This window comes from Melanotaenia boesemani, chromosome 4 (genome assembly GCF_017639745.1).
Source record: "Melanotaenia boesemani isolate fMelBoe1 chromosome 4, fMelBoe1.pri, whole genome shotgun sequence".
NCBI lineage: Eukaryota > Metazoa > Chordata > Actinopteri > Atheriniformes > Melanotaeniidae > Melanotaenia > Melanotaenia boesemani.
In genome coordinates this window covers 12286076-12305974 of record NC_055685.1, presented here as the reverse complement: position 1 = coordinate 12305974, position 19899 = coordinate 12286076, and the positions used below count along the sequence as shown (strand labels likewise).

Genomic DNA, 19899 nt, shown 5'->3' with positions numbered 1-19899 from the left:
CTCTTTCCACCCACAAACCTGTTCATGCCTTGCCCTTAGCCACTGCATACAGCAGATCCTGGAAAGCGTCCATCACTGCCATGTTAACGGGATCGTTCACAGGGATCTAAAGGTTTGTATGTCCTCAGATGTAGCTGCAATCCATATCATTCGAACCAAATAACATTCGGAAAGATCTGCATTCTTTATCTTTCTGTCATTTGCTTCTTTTGAAGTTTGATGAATTTAAGATGTGTTTTTTCTCTCTTCTTTTCATTTGATAGAAAACATATGATCATTAAATGGATTGTTCGCAGCATACTTTGGAGGCATATTTTTTAGACCCTATTTTCTTGGTCTATAGTCATACATAAAAGAAAGTATACTCTTGTTCAATTTTAAGGTTTAATGTATCAGGATTAGATTAAAAACAATGAAAATAGGTTAATACAAATGCCAGTGAACAACACAATGTGACGCCACATCATTCATCTAACAATAATGAAGGCTGCTAATCAAACCTTATTATTTGATCAGATGGGTTAGGGTTAAAATGGGCATGTCTGGACAGAATGTACATCACTATGTTTTGGTTAAATTCAAAGATGACACCTCATGCCAACGGTCAAGGACAGTGGTGGAGGGTCTTGATATGGGCTTGATTTGGAGGCAGAGGACCTGGGAATCTTACAGTCTTTAAGTCAACCACAAATTCCTCTATATACCAAAGTATTCTGAGGTCAAATGTAGGGCCATCTGTCTGACAGCTAAAGCTTGGCTCGATTTGGGTCATGAAATAGAACAATGACAAACAAGAAAGTCTTAGTTGGAAATAAAAGAATCAAGGTGTCGCAGTGTTCCAGTCAAAATTCATATGCCAATCTTATTGAAATGTTGTGATGAGACCCTTTAACTCTTAATACATTATATTTGACGCATACAGTTTCTGAGACGTATTGCATCACCATATGGTAAAAACTTTGCTCAGAATCCTGTTGTTTGCAATCTGACACATGTCCCCCTGGTGAATACCTTATTATAATTATTTTTTACATTCTATTTAAAGACCAAATAAAGACTTAATTTGCTTCTTACTGCTTCTGCATTATCCATTTATTTTGGTTTGTGCAGTGTGAAATATTTTTTATCTGAGTTTATATTTGCTTAATAGACACCTTGGTTGGATCTGATACTTTTTAATCATTTCCTGATGCATAAAACCATAAAACCTTATTTTTTAAATACTGGAATTTAATGTTTGATCCTTGTTGAAATAGTCTCTATTCTTAGTTTAGTACTCAAGCTGCCACTTTCAAACTAGCTTGATATTACATTACTGTGCTTTTTTATGTGTGCTATAGTGGTGGTCATAACAATAGAAGCAGTCAACAATAAGATGGACAGAAATTATCATCATTTGCATAATTATGTACACATTTTGTTGGAATGGAAAAGATTTTCTAATGTCATGAATATTCTAGTGGCTGGTTTGTATTTTCATTGTTTCCTATCAGCATTTTTGATGTGGAGGAACGAGAGGACAGAGAAGCTCTTTTGAATATATTTACTATAACAGGAAACAACAGTTTAAAGAGTTATAATTGCTTGTTAGATTTCTAATCTGCAGACTTGGTCATGAGAGAGACCTTTTGCTAGAATGATGTGGGGTTTTCTAAGTCTTTCATAATAAGGACGATTTATTCATCATCATGCTAATAATTGTGTTGTCAGTTAGTGTCTGTGTCCTGTTAAGTTATATGTCGTCTATAAGCCGACTGCTTGCAGGCTGTCTGTGTTTAGGGTCTCTAAATGTTAGGAAATGTTTTATTCATAAGAGCACACTGTCTCTCTGGCCTTAGGTTAGCAAAGACCTTTCTGCACCTGTGCCCATGTGTGTGTATGAGATTGTGTGTCTTCATGTCTTGCTGCTGTGGGCTGAGAAATATTCATGATTGTGCAAAACTGCGTTAGTGTGCAGTGTGTTTGTTGTTACGTGGCTGAGTCAGTTGTTTTTACACTCACACCTTCTGTGACACCACACCTTCCCCCTGTATCTTTCTCCCCTCACTGTGCAATTTGTTCCCACTTATGGATTTTAATGGTGAATTGGTGGTATTGTGGACGTAAACATCACATCCACTGCCAAGTCACTCCCTCTGAATCCATGAGACTGAGGAAACAAGTCCACAGCTCAAGCATACAAAATGTCCATGGTCACCTAGAGAGTTGGTCCCGTGCACATGTTTGTGTCTCTGTCATTTGTGTGGCAGAAAGGGAGTTGCCTCAGACACTGATTTAAGAGCAGTTTAGTGTCACTGACCCCTAATGGTTTTGATTAGGATTTGGTTTGGCTAATCTGATTTTAGATCTGTGTCTGTGAGCAGCTTGGTCCCTGAGCGTGTGACCTCTCACTTCTAACCTGTTTGACTCCGCCCCCCCCAGCCTGAGAACCTTCTATTGGCCAGTAAGCTGAAGGGGGCGGCGGTCAAGTTGGCTGACTTTGGGCTGGCTATCGAAGTACAGGGGGACCAACAGGCATGGTTTGGTGAGTATTCACCCATCTGTTTCTTCAATCATAGACAATTTGTCACTCAAACAACCAATCAGTTGATCCGCTACTCATTTTGATGGTTGACAGTGGTGGGGAATTTCTTCTTAGTAGCAATAAAGAGAAATTCAGCTCAGACTGGGTTATTCCATGCTAATAAGCATCCCAACTTTATCTTCTTTTTTAATGTTTGTTTTAATTTTTTGATCAACATACTGGTAACATCCCAAATATTAAAGCCACATGAAATTAAAAAAGAAAAAGAAGGTCACATTCCCATTTGGTCACAACCTAGCCTGAAAGGCAATGATAAAAGTGGAGATACATCAAGTTCAGCAGAAGTAAAGAAAATTTTTTAATAAACTGCAACTCATGGAAATTGTAACTGAAGACAAATGTAAGTAGCAGGTATGGTTTAGGAACTTGTAACACTGGGTTCAGGTGTTCGCTTCAATCAAAAGCAAATCACAACACAACCAATAATTATCCAAAAGTACAGATATGTGTCTTTACATATGACACGTTACTGCATCAAAGATGCTGCATCCCACATCAACCCCTAAAAGTGGTTATTGTATGCAGAGAAAATCGAGTCAGTGTCATTGTGTATGTTTAATAAGGGATTTGCAAACTCTGTAAACTAATTAAAAATAATTTAATACGGTTTTGTGTGTACTAGGATTTGTGCATGGATATTTAATGATTTGTATGCGCAGAAGCCTTTTTGAAAACGAAAGTAATAGATTTATGAGGTTAAAGGTGAAAAAGTTGTGCTTAAAATATGAATGTTTTTGCATTTTCATAATTTGTGCATGTGTAAATTTATGTGTGTGTAATTTCTAGATATTTGTGTGTGTATTTAAACATACATGTGCAAATACCCAAGGTTACACACAACATGGTTTATATAGTTTACAAACCATGTCTTACGCATACAAGTACCCAGAGTTACACACAAATTAGTTTATACTGTTTGCAAATCATATATTGCACACACACACACACACACACACACACACACACACACACACACACACACACACACACACACACACACACACACACACACTCACACACAGACAATAATATTGAGTGCATTTTCTCTCCATATTATTGGTTTTTGCATGTGTGGTTTTTGCATGTGGGAGAATAATAAAAAACACTGTATTAATGAGTGTATGAATGTGTGCATAACATTGTAAAGGGATTTTAGGAAACAAGGCAAGTTAAAAGACTCCAGAACTACTTACCATCTGTCAGTTTGCTTCCAGGGACAGATATCTTGTCTACATATACATAACATACATCGGGATTTTTAATTTAAAATTTAAAATTTAAAATTTTGCCCAGACATAAAAACATAGCTTAACTGTAATGGGAACCATTTCACATTTCCTAGTCTTGGTAGGTAAGTTAATATTATAATCAACAGGCCAGTTGCATAAATGCTCAAAATAAAAAGCTGTGAGAAAAAAAAATCTTTTTATGGAACAAATTCAGGATGCAGTCCAGATTTCTTTTTTTTTTTTTTTTTTTTTTTTTTGTGAGATATTGATTTTTCAAATATTCTGCTATGTTTTTTTATTATTTAGAAATATTTTTTATGAGTTTTTCTCATACTGTGAGCCAGACATTTTCACTCCGGTAGCACTTCTATACATTTAACTCCAGATTTACAACAAATAAATTCCAAATTTTCTCATTTGTTTATATTCTTCTTCACTTAACACTAAGACTAATATATAAACCATTCAAACATAATAAAGGCTGCTAACTCAAGTAATGAACCAATGTTTTCTCTATACATAACATGCCTGAAAAAACTTTTTAATTGGAAGTCTGTTGCAAGGGCACATAATTTGTTCATTTCTTGAGCTGCAGCTACAAAAAATGACAAATATAACACCATCTACAACAGAGAAATAGTATCTGAAAGTGATGTCCTTAGAAACAGGAAAGGGAATCGGGCAAGTATTGTATTAATGTATCAGTTAAAAGTTTTAGTCCATACATCTGTATTGCACCGCGGCCTCGCGAGCCTTGACTGCAGGGAAGTTCAGACAGTGGCCTTTCTGTGTGGAGTTTGCATGTTCTTCCCGTGAGGGTTCTCTCCGGGTACTCCAGCTTCCTCCCACCATCCAAAGATATGCATGTTAGGTTATTTGGTCACTCTAAATTCTCCCTAGGAGTTTTTAAATTCCTAATATGTATGCTCCAGATTTGCCATTTTTCGCTGTTTGACTTTATCCTTTCCATTTTGGAGCCTTTTTACAGACCAGATTGCCAGATTAGATCACAGAGGGGCTACAAATGTGCACAAAAGTTTATTAGTAAAGGATATTTCAAAAATCAAAATGTTAGTTTTCTTTTGTGAATGTATCCCAGTGGCTCTACTGTTTTGGGTTTCTTTAATATTTTTTATTATTATACTTCATTAAAAATTAATCTGTTAGTGTATCCAGCATTTTTGAATGGGACTGTATGGTTAAGCCCTTTATTGAGTGGGGTGTTTTTTTGATAAACTTACTGACAAAGGTGCAGGATATAAAACCGTCTTCAGTCCTAATTCAACCTAGAGATTTCCCTAAGTGTGTGCACAAATCAGAGTCTTAATCGTCCAGCCAATTGTGGGGCGCAGTAAAGATTTCCTACCAGATGTTTCTTGTTTAAATTTTTTTTTAAACGTCTGTTTACGATTCCAATGAATTTCAAACTAAGAGCAACATACTGGAATTTTTAACCACACACCCATTCCTTACTGGCTACTTCCTTTCTTACTCCTCCAGGCTTTGCTGGAACTCCAGGCTATTTGTCTCCAGAAGTTCTGAGGAAAGATCCATATGGGAAACCAGTGGACATGTGGGCCTGTGGTAAACAACTCAAACAGACACCTTCATGTTGTTTAAAAAAACTGCTTCTGTTTATAAAAGCTGTAATATGTATACACACATACACACAGGTTCACATGAGTTGACTTCACATGTCACTTTGTATTAGGTGTCATTTTGTACATCCTGCTGGTGGGCTACCCTCCCTTCTGGGATGAAGATCAGCATCGCCTCTACCAGCAAATCAAGGCTGGGGCCTATGATGTAAGTGTGTGCACAAACATACATGAACTGGTGCAAAATGGCTTAACATTGATAAAGAAAAAAATCAAGCAGATGTAATTTGTTAAAATTTATTCTCTTTCTCAGACAAAACAAAGAAACCCGCTCATTGAACACATAGAAACAAACCCATATATATATATTTATAACCATGAACCTCTAGTGAATTATATCTTTTATCTGGATTTTTTCCTTCAATTGATTTGCTCCACAGGGGCATGGCTGGATACACATTCTGTGTGTTTCTTTCCTTTAGCATGGTCTATTAATTTTGTGGCCTACTCTTGAGTGTTTTCTTTTTTTGTGTAATGTTGTGAAATGTTATTTCACAGTTCCCATCCCCAGAGTGGGATACCGTTACTCCTGAGGCCAAAGATCTGATCAACAAGATGCTAACAATCAACCCAAGCAAACGCATCACTGCTGCCGAGGCCCTCAAACACCCCTGGATCTGCGTATGTGACACACACACACACACACACACATAGATAAAAATACAGAAATACATTAGCACACACAGTAACATTAATAATGATTTGTTTCAGTATATAAGTTTTGGTAAATACTGCATTACCCATAGTATGTCTAATTCTATTCTTCCTGCAGCAACGATCCACTGTAGCTTCCATGATGCACAGGCAGGAGACTGTGGAGTGCCTGAAGAAATTTAATGCCAGGAGGAAACTCAAGGTGAGGCTTCTCTCAGTCATGTTTCCACTAATGCAGATAAAGCCATCAAGCCATTTTTCCCCCCTTCTCTGTCTTTCTTACTCCAGACTTTGCTATAACTTTAAAATGACTTTCTGGAAGCCACGTTGCCCTGTTGCCGTGCTTCTCTTTTTCCTGCTGCAACCTTATAATCAGTCTCCTTTCTGTGTCCTCCTCCTTTTTGTCCATCGTCATTTCCTCCTTTTTTCCTTCTCTTCTGTCACTGCAGGGAGCAATATTGACCACTTTGCTGGTCACAAGAAACTTCTCAGGTATGTTTCTCTCAGCCTGGTATCCAAGAACCAGTTTCCAAAACATACAAGATAGAAACATTTAGTCCAATAAGAAGGTTGAGTGACCTTTTCTCAGGGTTTTATACTTTTGTAGTATGGTAAAGTACTGTTCTCCTAACAGCCACTGGCAAAGCTATACTTTTATACATGGTTGGGGGTGTCAGAGTGTGGGCACAACTTTATCAGGGGAGCCATTTACTAAGAAGGAAAATTATTGATTTCTTCTCTTTAACACACACACTCACATACACTGTTGTGATAACTGGTCATTAGAGACATTAGACATTAGGGAGACATGAGAAATAAAACATCTTTATATTAATAATCTGAATCAATAATTTGAAATATTTGTTACAAGTAAAAAAAAAAAAAAGTCCATACACAGATAAGTTGGTTAATTTTGGGGTGCAGTATATGACGCTCCACGGTGGGAGCTGTCAGGACTGCTGATGCCTGATCTGTGTCTTTCTTTACAAAAAGTCAGATATATCTCCCCGTTTCTTTATTGCTATAGGTGTCTATACAAAGTAAAGTTTGTTACAAGCTATATTTTGCCACATTTTTATGTGATAGCTTACTTTTAAAATAACTAGCATCAAATGGACCAAATTTCATGCGTATACTGATAGATGAAACTGTCCGTCAGTCTGCATCGATAAATGGGCCTAATGCAGAAGCGTTATGTGTCAGCCGCTAGTTATATGACGCATGTAACCTCTGCGTCTTTGCTGACGGCATAAATACTCTACCAGAAACAGGTTTTGCTTCTACAGACCAAACGAATTAAAAAGATATAGCAGCACAAATATGACAATGAGGTCTGCCAGTGTTGTTGTGTTGCAGGAAAATTTCACTCTGAAGGCTGTTAAATCTGGCAAATCAGTCAAAAATAGCTATCAAATATTTTCAGTTTAATCCACCCAAAACTTTCTTACTGTGTAAACAAGAGGCCAGAATGCAACAAAACTTTTGCATTTTACTGTCTTAGCATTGTGGTGTAAACAGTTCTTCACTAAAAAAACTAAATATGACATGGTTCCCCTAAATTATCTTAAAACTAATCTCGTGCTACCATGTAACTTGATTAGCAGTGCCATGTAGCTTAAAACTGGTGTAGTGGCGCTGGTGAGCCACGCTTGTCTCCTCCAGTGAGTTGTCAATCACCTCAGGTGGAAGCTGCGTTGTCCAATTAGATGTTAGAAGTGGCCAATGCCACCCTGACCACCCCTCCAGCTCTGCTTCTGCTAACAACGTAGCATGTACCTTCTAAAAGAGTGGAGAAACCATAACTCTGGAAACAAAAGAAGGACAAATGTTTACCATATACTGAAAAGCCTTTTCTTTGTATTGGACAAAGAGGATTTTGGCACAAAAGAGGCCCCTTGTAAGCAGAAACATCTCCCTTTTATCTTTTTTATAGCTGCTCTGTCGCTCAATCTCTATTTTTACCATACTTTCTTGCATGTTTCCTTTTGATCTGTTTCTAATTTTCTGGGTCTCACTAGCCCACTTCACTCTTCACTCTTACAGAGAAATCAGAACATCTGTATCTCTTTTTATTCATCACTTTCTTCTTTGTTTTCATTTTTCTTTCCTTTTTTGGTTTTGGATTTTGGTATCCATCTGAGGTAAGACTTTTCTGGAATGAAAAGGAAATGTGTGGGGTTGGGTCCAACCAATAAGTTTTGATGACTAGGCTTTTTAAAGGCCTGCTAAAGATGCATGAAGATTGGACATCCATTCTTTTAAATAGTAATATTGAACTGCACAAGTTCATGATTTTAATCAAGGATGCGGCATGCATTTTCAAAGGCAATTTAATGTTTTAATTCTCTTACTGAAAGTGTGTTGGTAAATTTCACTGCTTGGTTTTAAGTGCATGTGTGTGAATGTGAATTTAAGGATTTTGTAAGTCTGGTACACATAAGCTGTCCTTCCCATCATCTGCAGTAACCACCATCTCTTCAGCCCCTCTCTTATGAATTAGTATGTAGTTGGATAGCAGCCTTGCATAAAAGATCAGTTTTACACAAAACATTTCTTTACCTTGCTTTATGGATCTTGCAGTTAGAATTCGCAACTGGAGTTTGACGATGAGCACTGTTAATGGATATGCTTGCTGCATGTTAAAGAAGCTTCAGGCATGTAACTCTGTTTGTGAACTCCAGTGCTGAACTCTTGTCTCCCTCTTTGCCTCTGCAGCAGCTAAGAGTTTGCTCAACAAGAAGCCAGATGGCGTTAAGGTAGGTTGCTTTGCACAGAGAGGACAATTGCTTGTTTTTTGCATTATTTTTCTTGGAATGTTCAGCGTTGGTGGGGCCTTATTGATTATTAAGATGCATTGTGCACTTAACATCATCATTCAGGGACAGTCACTCAAAGCTGCAGGAAGTGTTCTTTTTCTTCTTTTTCTTCTTCATTTGATATTAATGTTGTTTTGAGACACAGCAGACCACACTGATGGTGATTATGTCTTCAGTCAAGAGTGTATTTTTTCTTCTTAAAAGCAGCATTCCTTGTTATCAAGTTCTGGCTTGCATGCACATGTGTTCTGTTTCAACTAAAATCTGTTTCCACTCTCAGTTTCCCTGTTGTTTGCTCAAACTTGAGACCTTTCCCATGCCTTCAGATTTCTTCTTTGGGCTTGAAACATTCAGATAATTGCTTTTCTTGAATTGTTACGAAATACGTCTTTCAGAATTCAAAGCCAAAGTTTTTGCAGAGAAGAAGCTGAAAGCAAGTAGAAGGGCTGAAACGGCTGTGCAGAACATTTGTCCCTGCAGCAGTGAATCTCAGGATGGAAACACAATTTTGGGGTAAAGCAGACAATATATAGATGCAGCTTGTGAAGGCAGAGTTTATATAGAAAGCAGTTCAATAGCTGAGCATGAAAGGAATAAATAGACCTGTCAAACTTAAAATATAAAATAATATAGGAGTTAGTCTTTAGTTTCATTACAAGTCTCTTTAGTTTCCTACCTGTGTGTATTTCCTGAATTTACCATGTCTCATATTTTTCCATAATCATTTAATCTTTACTGCAAAAGCTCTATTATGCTCTGACCTTTTTTCTGAATTTGCGGCTCTCCAAGGCCTTTGAGTGTATTTTCCTGCACCTGGCATACAAGCAAGATGCATGTGTTGATGTCTGTGCAGGTTCTGTAAAGATTTTAAGAGTTTGGTTCAACTGACTGATTCTGAGTGTCTGTTTTTCATCCAGTTCAGTGTTTATTTGATATTGGACCTTTGCTTACATTCTTTAAATTAGCATCATTGTGTTTGGACTTTAATCGGGTCTACAGTATATCACATGGCAAGATCCATCCCGGGGACCTTATTCCCAACCATGTGACCCTCATTTAGTTAAAAAAAAAAAGTTAAGTGAATAAATAAATAAATAAATGAAGGGCAACCTCTGCACTATTAAGGATTATCTATATTTTATATTGTATTTAGAGGGCCTTTTTTGCACATTTTTCTGAAACACTTTCATGGATAAAAATTGTTATTTATTTTTTTTTTTTTTAAAGAAACATTTTCACATATTCACAAGTGGTCAGCTATTCATTACATGTTTTCTTCCATTTTACTGCACTATGTTTACAATGACCAAATCAGAGCATTGTAGGTTTTTATACATTATTAAAAAGTGTTGGATAAATGCCATCACACTGCAAAAGCCACGAGTAAATGGCGCTGATATCGTCTCTGGACCGGGATTCATTTAAAATGGTCAGAGGCAACATGGAAAAGTGTTCAGTCGTCAGACGAACACTTGAATTTTCTTGCTACACAATGTTAAGCATCACTCTGTTCCAACTTATTCAAATTCAGAATGAGCTAATATTTTCCATTAAATGGAAAAATGTCTCAGTTTTGAGTAACAAAATTTACAAATATTGTTTTGTTTTTTTTCCATTTTACACAGAATCCCAACTCTTTTGGAATTAGGGTTGTATCTTTATGTATACTGGCTTACTTTCCTCTTAATATTTGTTTTATTTCCATTGTTGTGTTCTTTTGAGTTTTTTATTTGGCTCCGTAATGCACTTTGGGTTGCACAAGTGCATGAAAAGTGTTTTAGAAAGTGTTATTTAAAACTCTTCAGTTGTTTACAAAGTTTTGGTTAAAATCTCAAGCAGCCTAAAGGCAACATTTTATTTGGTAAACTGTCTATAAAATTTAATGTAGTTAACCACCTACTGATACTTTGGAAGCTGTGGTCTCAGCAGTGTGATGATACTGATCCAACTATTTAAATCAAACCATGTGGTTACTTTAAAACAACACTATAATTCTTTTCCCCCCTCATGTTTATGACTTAGTAAACTTAGGCAATTTTTTAGTTTATTTTCCCCCTTCTAGTGTTAGCATCTTCAGTGAGATGAAGTTTCTAGTTTTTAGAGGGGGAGATAATAGTTTAAAAATAATAACATTAATGAAAATAAACTTTGACATTCTCTGAGTAAGTCCCATTTTACAACAACATTTTCTTTAAGATTAAATTTAGAAAATCAAAAGTACATATCTTTTGTTTAGGAATGATATCCTTTCACTTTACAGGAAATGCATGTGCACATTAGGTCAGAGGGCCAGCAGTATGAAACATGCTACATCATCACCTCATTTAGAATTAGTGGTTTTCCTCTGAATAGGCCCAATTCATGTCTCTTCAAAGTCCAGTATGACAATATTAAGATTTTGGGTCAAAATATACTCATTATTATCATATGTCCTTATTGTTATATTCAATTGAAAATGTCCTATATGCATAGTGAGTTTGTGCACATTGAAGTTTGGTTTTACAGCTCAGCTTTACATGACATCTCAGTTTAATTGCTGCTACCAACAAATGACGCATAACTTTAATCCATACACGTTGCATCCTTATATCCACTTTATGTAAGAAGCGCAACTTCCATAATTTGGTTAAAGTAATGCTCAGTAGCATCAGACCTTTGGGACACATGAGTTGGGTTGGAAGTGAGAGAGAGCAAGCGATAAAGAGTGAGAGGATGTGCTTCTGCGTGCCTGAAAGTGTGTATGTGTGTCATGTCCCCTCTACACTGCCCCCTGCAGGTCAACAACAAAGCCAACACAGTGACCAGTCCTAAAGAAACAGGCCCTGCCCCTGCACTGGTATACACACTCAGTCTCATTCACACCCCACACCTTCTTTCATAAAACATCTAAACCTCACATCCCGCTGTGCAGGAGGTGCAGGCTCACTGCTTTTTGAAAGTTAGATTATTTTCTCTTTGATCTCCACCTTGCTTGACGAGATTTCAATTCTTGACAGGCTGTGTGAGAATATTGATAAAATCATTGGAAGTAACATAAAGTTAAACAGCCGTCTAGCTCAGCGTCAGGCTATCCCTGAATGAAGTAGTATGTAAAACAAATTGTGAGTGCCTAGCATGTCCTATAAAGTCTTTTATACAGCTAATACAGCTAACCTTGAAAGATGTTGAGAATTCAGATTGATGTATTCATTCACACATTCATCTGAATTAGCAGAGCATGCTTGGAGTATATAGAGTTGTGCAAAGCTAATGTTGGGCTTTACATAATTTAATATAATATCATTATTTAACACACTGGACTTCAATTGGTGTGATTAGGGCAACCCCCATTCATGCCAAACCCCCTCTCCTTGTCTTTTCTGCCCATTCCATGCATGAACTCTTTCCGAGTCAGTAACATTATTTATTCCGGCTAGCACCAATTCCTGACAAGATTCTACATGTGCATCATTCAGGATTTGTTGCTGGCATAGTTCATCTGTGCATGGCTGTGTGTGTGTGTGTGTGGGCTCCTGGGTTGTTTCTGATTGGCTTTTGCGTACTGTCTGCTCATTGGCTGCGTGCGTCAGGCCATATGACTGCTGCTCTGCATGATGTTGAAGATTTTCTGTCCCCTCATTTGCTGTCAGACTGATTACGCATGAACACAGGCACATGACATCTGTCTCTTTCTCTCTCTCTATCCTCCTTTCTGTCTTCATCATCATGCACATACACACTCACACACATATATATATATGCAAACACACAGTAGAGACTGCTGATGTTATAATCTAGTGTAATCTGGGTGAGTGATTAGAAGGACTCAGCTGGTCATCAGGATCGATTCAACAAAAATTCAGACAACTGATGTAGAACATTCACACACACATATAAGACAACAATGAGATAGATAGATAGATAGATAGATAGATAGATAGATAGATAGATAGATAGATAGATAGATAGTGTTTACAGTTTTAAACTAAATATCTTAAAGTACACATCAAGTACACATACACATTTCCATAAACAATGCCATCATATTTGTTTTTTGTTTGTTTTATTTGATACCACATCTTCTTTTTTATGTGTTCTCTGTAGGAGCCACAGACAACTGTGATTCACAATCCTGTGGATGGAAACAAGGTACGACCCAAAAAAACAAAACAAACACAAAAAAAAACCACCATTTTCATCAATATGTCTTTATAATTTTTCTGAAGGTTTGGATTAAGTGAATATCACTTAACTGAGGGCTTGTCAGCACTTTCACCATTACAACAAGGCCTGTTTCATCATTTGCACTATACGTGGCTCCACACAGCCCAACAATTTAAACCCATGCCAGCTGAGTGTGCTAGTGGGGCTAGATGTTTTTATATTCAGGAAAAAAAGATGATTAGCAGAAGAACAACTTGGCCGCCTGTTTTGAAGAAAAACTTTGTAGAAAATTCCATTATTCACACCTTCACAATGTACATGCCCATGCACAGGAAGCTTCTTCATTACCGACCTAAATTTTAGGATGAATCAAGTCATGTGCACATTTCTAGGGCTCTGATTAGTTCATATATCGGCTGAAATAAATTAATTTGGTAAAAGATGTACTTAAACACAAGGCTATATAAGCACTGCAACGTTTTGAACTATCTGGAGCTAAAAGCACCCCACCCCCTTCACAAACCTCCACTCAAAAATCCACAATCTCATTCCATGACTGTCTACATTTGATTTATAAGTGGATTTTTCCCTTTAAATATTCGTCCGTTACAAGTACATGATGTGTTTATCATTCTTTGACAGGAGTCCATTGAGAGTGCCAACACTACCATTGAGGATGAAGATGTTAAAGGTAGGAAAGACCCTCAAGAGTTGTACAACACAGCAGTTACAACAGCCAGCCCTCTTCATTTCCAACCGGTCTGATCACTCCTTTGTATGTGTTTCTTCATTCTGTTTAACCACACAGTTGATATCAAGTTAACTACTGCAGCTCTCCTTTTGGCTGTCTGCAAAATTCCCTGATTTCTTTCTCTTTCTTTTTCATTGTTTCATTCTTTTTTCCTGACTTACCCTCAAATGCATCCTCTTTTTCCCCATTTATTGCCTGAAGTTGATACCAGAATGTTAAGGACAACTTTTTTTTTCTGTGTATGATCTTATGTTTTCAGCTTTTTTTTTAATGCCCCCTCTCTATTTTTTCCCCCTTTTTTGTGTCTTGCTGAAAATATCATTCTCCCTCTCATTAATTCCTTTCCTGAACAAATACAAACACTTGACACCCAAATCACACGCCCATCTTTCATGCTACGTCTGTCAGCCCTTCGTCTGGGCGGCTTAGTGAGCGGTATCTTGAGTTCTAAGAGTCGTTCCTCACAGATGTCTGACTCGAGACAGACTCCCACCTCCTCAGTTCAGAGTAAGTCCTTCTGCAGAAGGGGAGATGCCCTGTTTCGTTTACATCATCTAGAACCATGACCTCTCTGTAAAGTGTCTCAAATCCCGTGCTCCTGATTTTAGAATGATTTGTTTTGCTTATACAGCTTGATATTTAATATTGTCTGTAGTTTGATATTATTGTTGCTGCAGTCGTTTTCCCTTTTTCGGTAAAATTAAACTTCTATTCATGATCCCTAAATATTTTTTTCCTTACGTTTTCTGCTGTTTGTAAAAGATTCTGCTTTGCATATTTGTGCTTTCTAGATAGAGGTCTCCTTTTTTCTTCTATTTGCCTTTTGTTCTGACCAAATCTAAAAAGTCTCTTACAGTGAAGAGCTAACTCATATACACTCCCATACATTCAGTTTTGTTGTCTGTGAGGGAATTAAAATTGGCGGGCAGTTTTTATTATTTAACATGTCTGTTTTTTTTGCACAATTTAAGTAATTTTTTCAATGTCCCCCAGCCTGCACCAATAACAATAAAGGTAACTGTCAAATCATACGTAGTGAAAACTACCTTTATAGTAAATACATTGCATCTGAGCATTGGTTTGTCTGTCCATTTTTCAGCTTTGTTGAGTGAAAGAAATCCTGTCATCCTGCATTTCCCTGCCTGATATCACTATTAGTCATGGGAGGCTTCCTTCTGTTTCTTTCTTTCTTTCTTTAGTTACTCAGATATGAAACATATATGGAACGAAAAAGAAAATGTGAAAAGCTTTTTCTTTTTTTGAGCGCCTTCCATTTCTAATACCTTTGAAATCCTGCAGATGTTTAGACTAGAACCCATTTGAAGTTGATTGGATGTCAGATTTTCTTTATCTGCACTCAGAGCGTTTGCTTGAAAAATAAGCCACGGTGTGTTCTCTATCTTTGTTGATGATGAAATCTTTGGTTTTGTGTTGTTGTAGCTCGCAAACAGGAAATTATTAAAGTCACTGAACAGTTGATTGAGTCTATCAACAATGGAGACTTTGAAGCCTATGCGTAAGTTCTCATATGTTTACTTGCAATAATATTTAACTTTATAAAGAATTTTTTCTACTACCTTTTCTGATTCTGTCCACTTTTGGTGCAACAGGAAGATTTGTGATCCTGGTCTGACTTCCTTTGAGCCTGAAGCCCTGGGTAATCTGGTGGAAGGACATGACTTCCATCGTTTTTACTTTGAGAATGGTGAGTTTAAGAAAATTTTGCATTGAATATTGACACACAATAAGCTGAAAGTGGCCCCATATATGCACATTTTTAGGACACAACCATTTGAGATCAAAATCATTCTCATACTGCTGCTAAGCAAAGTAGCTGGAAGTTGAACTTGAGTTTGCTCCCAGTTGTGCAAAAGCCACTTAGCTAGCCATCAAAATTTGTTGTCAGTAAAAAGAATGCTCTATTGTTCCCATCAGTTTATTTATGTTTTTTTTCAGCTGCTTGGGATTATTTAAACAAAATGATCTATTACATGAGGAAATTGCTGAAAGGCATTTTGGTTTCCTGTTGACTTGATTTTCAGTGCAATGAATTTAAAGTGGATTTCAAAAGATTTCTAACTTCCAGCAGAGATCTGCAAAGTGCATGTTATGAAATAGACTACTGCTTAGTCCTATCAGTTTACAGTTTGTGTTTGCTGCAAGGGCACAGGCTAACCTTGGAGCAAAGAATCGCTAATGAATAATGACTGCCATAAATGGCAGAGTGTTCTTGGTTTGGGTAAAAATAGTTCAGATAAACCAGATATGTCCCAGAAACCTCAATCACTTGGCAAGCCTGTGCTAGTCTGCTACCCAAAAACAACATATGGAGAGTTCAGTTCCTCGTGTAAATTAGTAGTACAAGGAATAATCACTGTTTTGCTGGCAAACAGCCATGCAGCTGCATTAGATTATCATAACAGGTGTCTAACATTGAGTTGTAGGTGAGGAAATTATATTCGCTCACTCTTCTTTTTCTGTAATCTGTCATTTGCAGCACTGTCCAAAGGGAATAAGCCAGTGCACACCATCCTCTTGAACCCACATGTCCACCTTATTGGGGAAAATGCAGCGTGTATCGCTTATATTCGTCTGACCCAGTACATGGATGGTAACGGCATGCCACGCACCATGCAGTCCGAAGAGACCCGTGTGTGGCACCGCCGGGATGGAAAGTGGCAGAACATTCACTTCCATCGCTCAGGCTCCCCCAGCATCCCTTCCCAGTAAGAAATACACAACAACAGTGGTTTTAATCTGAAAATTTGCTGTCACACCCACCAATGTTTTATTTCCACATTTTTTGTTCTTTTTCTCTTTTTGCAGTTAATGGAATATCAATAAGTGGTCAACAAAAAAGAAAAAAAAAATACAAAAAAAGAAGAAATCCCATCAGCATATCTAGTGGAGCAGTCAACTAGCCAACCCATGACTGCTCTTTAGACCTTTGACCCTTCTATAAGGATATGACGTCACACAGGACACAAATACTATTACATTTTACTGTTAAGGCATTTTATGAATGGACATCCTTTGAAACCACCACAGGGTGGCTGCACACCGTATTTGGACATAACGACACAAGCATATTAAGACCTTTTTTGTTTGTTTATTTGTTTGTTTTTTAAGATGTTTTGGTATGCATTTGAAATATAAAATAGAGATGTTTAAAAAAATTCTACTATTGTAACCTCTCCCAGAAATAAGTTCTGTATTTTTATGTGTATTTATGTGTGTGCAACTCAAAAAAACATTTGGAAGATCAGAATGTTAAAAATTGAGCTTGCTTTAGTTCTGGTGATGTATATACATTGTGATTGTTGATGAAAAGTACATTTAAAAAGAAAAAAAAAAAAACACTGAAATTGCTATTCTTGCTATCAGAGGAGTTTACGTAAAATCCAGTTAATGAGCTACATTTATGTTTGCTATGAATCAAGTCATACTGTTTAAATTGTCAGATTTCAAACTATAGTACTAATTTAAATGTAAAGAAAAGCAAAGCAGCTTACACTTTGCATTGAGATATGTTTGCCTTTATATCAGTGAAATAAGAAATAAGAGAATGTAGCATATATGTAACATATGAAAACTATTGTGTAGTGCATGATGGGGGAAGGGGGTGTTCCTATGAGTAAGATCATATGAAACTATAATATCTTCTGTTTAATTTGTCAATCACTGATTTGTTTGTTTCCATTTGTTATTGTTGTGCATCCGTCTTTTCCCAAATGTTTCTTATGTCCTCCAGTATCACAGAACTGTTGTCGAATCAATAATCCACTGTTATGGATAGCATCCAGTGCAATCAAAAGCTTGTGTCGAACAAGAGGAAAAATAAAGTATTGGTTGCCGAAGCACCTCTTACATTTTGTATAAATCCTGGAAGAAAACAAGTTAATTTTTCATAATGTTTGTACTTGTATTGTGTGACTGTCTGTAGGGTTTCTGTTGCTGTCATACCAGTGTTGCTTTGCCAGCTGCATAGAGAAGGTGCAGATAATGAAGATGGAGCCAAGGCCCCCTCCATCTCCATCATTTCAAGTGAATACCTGAGAGCGTCATAAAGGGATTGGACTGAAAAATGTTGCAATCAGGAGAGTAAAGGAGTGTCAAACAAGAGTTGGACGGTGGTAAAAGTTGGAATGTCTTCCTTGTTGATCAGTGCTTCTGCTAGCCAGTGGTTTCACCATGGCAGGACTACGACAGTGTCTTTGTTGTCCCTACTGTTTGCTATTTTCAGAATGGTTTGTCTCTTCTTTTTTTAAGGGGGAAAAATATGATAAATGTTTCTTTTGACAAAAAGTATGATGTCAATGCAATGCACCACTCCTTAAATGGTGTGTACCTGTTGCCAGCATGGCAATGGATGGCTTAACATGTTTAAGAAATAAATATATCAGCTAAAAGGTGTGATAAAGAATGAGTTTGAACCTGGCTTGAGTGGCTGATTCATTTGCTGTAATGGAATGAGTATGGAATGCAAGCAGCGCCAGAACAAAATGCTTTGAATGAATTAGGAACCTAAAGAGATTTATTATTATTATTATTATTAATTTTATAAATTACATTATGATTTAGTTTAGTATATATAATTTTCCCTATTCCTTTTCACATTGCTTTTGCTCTTTCCTTTTATGCATTGCTTTTAAAATTTTGCTTCTGTGTGTAATCTTCAGATTCCACTGAGAAATAACAAACGTGAAAGCCATGTGGAAAAGAATTTAGAGAAATAATAATATAAATAAAAACAATTTAATTAATTCATTTAAAAAATGAATATAAAAATGTCGGCAGGTCCATAGTAGTTGCTGTTCTGTAAAAGAAAGGAATAATGATTCAGTTTGTCCAAATCTGTATTTATCTCATACTTCTTGAAACCACAAGTTGGATTCCTTGTAGTACAAGTTAATAAATCGGTCAGCAGTTTTATTAGCTACAGTTTTGTAGAAGGTATTATATTTATATTAATAAGCACATTTAAATTGAATCGAGCCATTAAAGCTACTGTATTATAAGTACATGAATGCAACATGAGGACATGGTTGTCACTGATCTCATGTTTTGTTTGCATTTAATTTTCTGCTTAAAAACTACACAGAAATAAACTAAAAACAGCATTTTGTTCTCTTCAAGTGGTTGTTCTTAGAATCTAATTCCTTTGGTAGTAAAGAGGACCAAAATAAATATCTTTGTGTTAGGAAAAAACTCTCAATGAACAACAGACTCTCAGATTGAGGAGAAGACACAGCTGTTCACACAGAGTTTAAACCCACAGGTTGACAGATAATGTTGAACTTCCAGTTCAGAACAATTCTTTATATACCCTGCTCCCATCTGGGAGCTGTTATCTCTGCGCAGGACCCCAAGAGCGAGGTTTCACGTTGACCGACCACAGCAGGAGGGTAATAAGGTCCTTTGATATGTTTTTACAACTGTACTCAGTCCCAGAGGGGCAGCTAAAAGAACAGTGTCCTGACCAGACTTCTGGTCACATCATTAAATGACAGCTATGTCCCTCACAGATAGTACTCTCTTCCCCCACACACCCACCATCCCTGGGTAGGCTGGGTGGCTGTTCATCTCTATCTCGGGTCCTCTACCAGAGTCTTGGGAGCTTGAGGGTCCTACGCAGTCTTAGCTGTTCCTAGGACTGCATTCTTCTGGTTGAAGATGTTTGATGTTTCTCCAGGTATCTGTTGGAGCCACTTGTCCAGTCTTGGGGGCATGGTCTCCAGTGCTCCGGAGGCCACTGGTACTGCTGTTTTCTTCACCTTCCAGCTTTCTCCAGCTCTTCCTTGAGTCCTTGGTATTTCTCCAGTTTCTCGTGTTCTTTTTTCCTGATATTTCCAACGTTGGGGATGGATACATCGATCACTATGGCTTGCCTTTGCTGCTCATCCATGATCACAATGTCCAGTTGGTTGGCCACCACCATTGTTTTAAGTCTGTTTCTAAAAGTCCCACAGGATCTTAGCTCTCTCATTCTCCACTACCTTGGGACGTGTTTACCATTGGGACCTAGGGGTCTCCAGTCCATATTCTGCACAGATGTTTCTGTACA

The 19899-nt window shown here is 37.2% G+C and overlaps 1 protein-coding gene across 9 annotated transcripts in view; it reads left to right on the top strand.

Moving 5' to 3' along the window:
• Positions 1-18268, top strand: part of camk2d2 (calcium/calmodulin-dependent protein kinase (CaM kinase) II delta 2) — a 55917-nt gene extending 37649 nt beyond the window's left edge. Inside the window, exons 6-22 of one of the 9 annotated variants that reach the window (XM_041981963.1) lie at positions 40-112; positions 2422-2524; positions 5314-5397; positions 5525-5619; positions 5970-6092; positions 6244-6327; positions 6575-6617; positions 8844-8881; positions 11718-11777; positions 13025-13069; positions 13727-13775; positions 14244-14342; positions 14829-14849; positions 15276-15351; positions 15446-15540; positions 16333-16561; positions 16662-18268. In XM_041981963.1, coding sequence (XP_041837897.1) covers positions 40-112; positions 2422-2524; positions 5314-5397; positions 5525-5619; positions 5970-6092; positions 6244-6327; positions 6575-6617; positions 8844-8881; positions 11718-11777; positions 13025-13069; positions 13727-13775; positions 14244-14342; positions 14829-14849; positions 15276-15351; positions 15446-15540; positions 16333-16561; positions 16662-16665 — 1321 coding nt within the window. In that variant the 3' untranslated portion in view covers positions 16666-18268. Of the gene's footprint in view, positions 1-39; positions 113-2421; positions 2525-5313; positions 5398-5524; positions 5620-5969; positions 6093-6243; positions 6328-6574; positions 6618-8840; positions 8882-11717; positions 11778-13024; positions 13070-13726; positions 13776-14243; positions 14343-14828; positions 14850-15275; positions 15352-15445; positions 15541-16332; positions 16562-16661 lie in introns of all 9 variants that reach the window. The other 8 variants (XM_041981962.1, XM_041981965.1, XM_041981964.1 and 5 more) reach the window with 8 other exon arrangements.
• The last annotated feature ends 1631 nt before the right edge of the window (positions 18269-19899 follow it).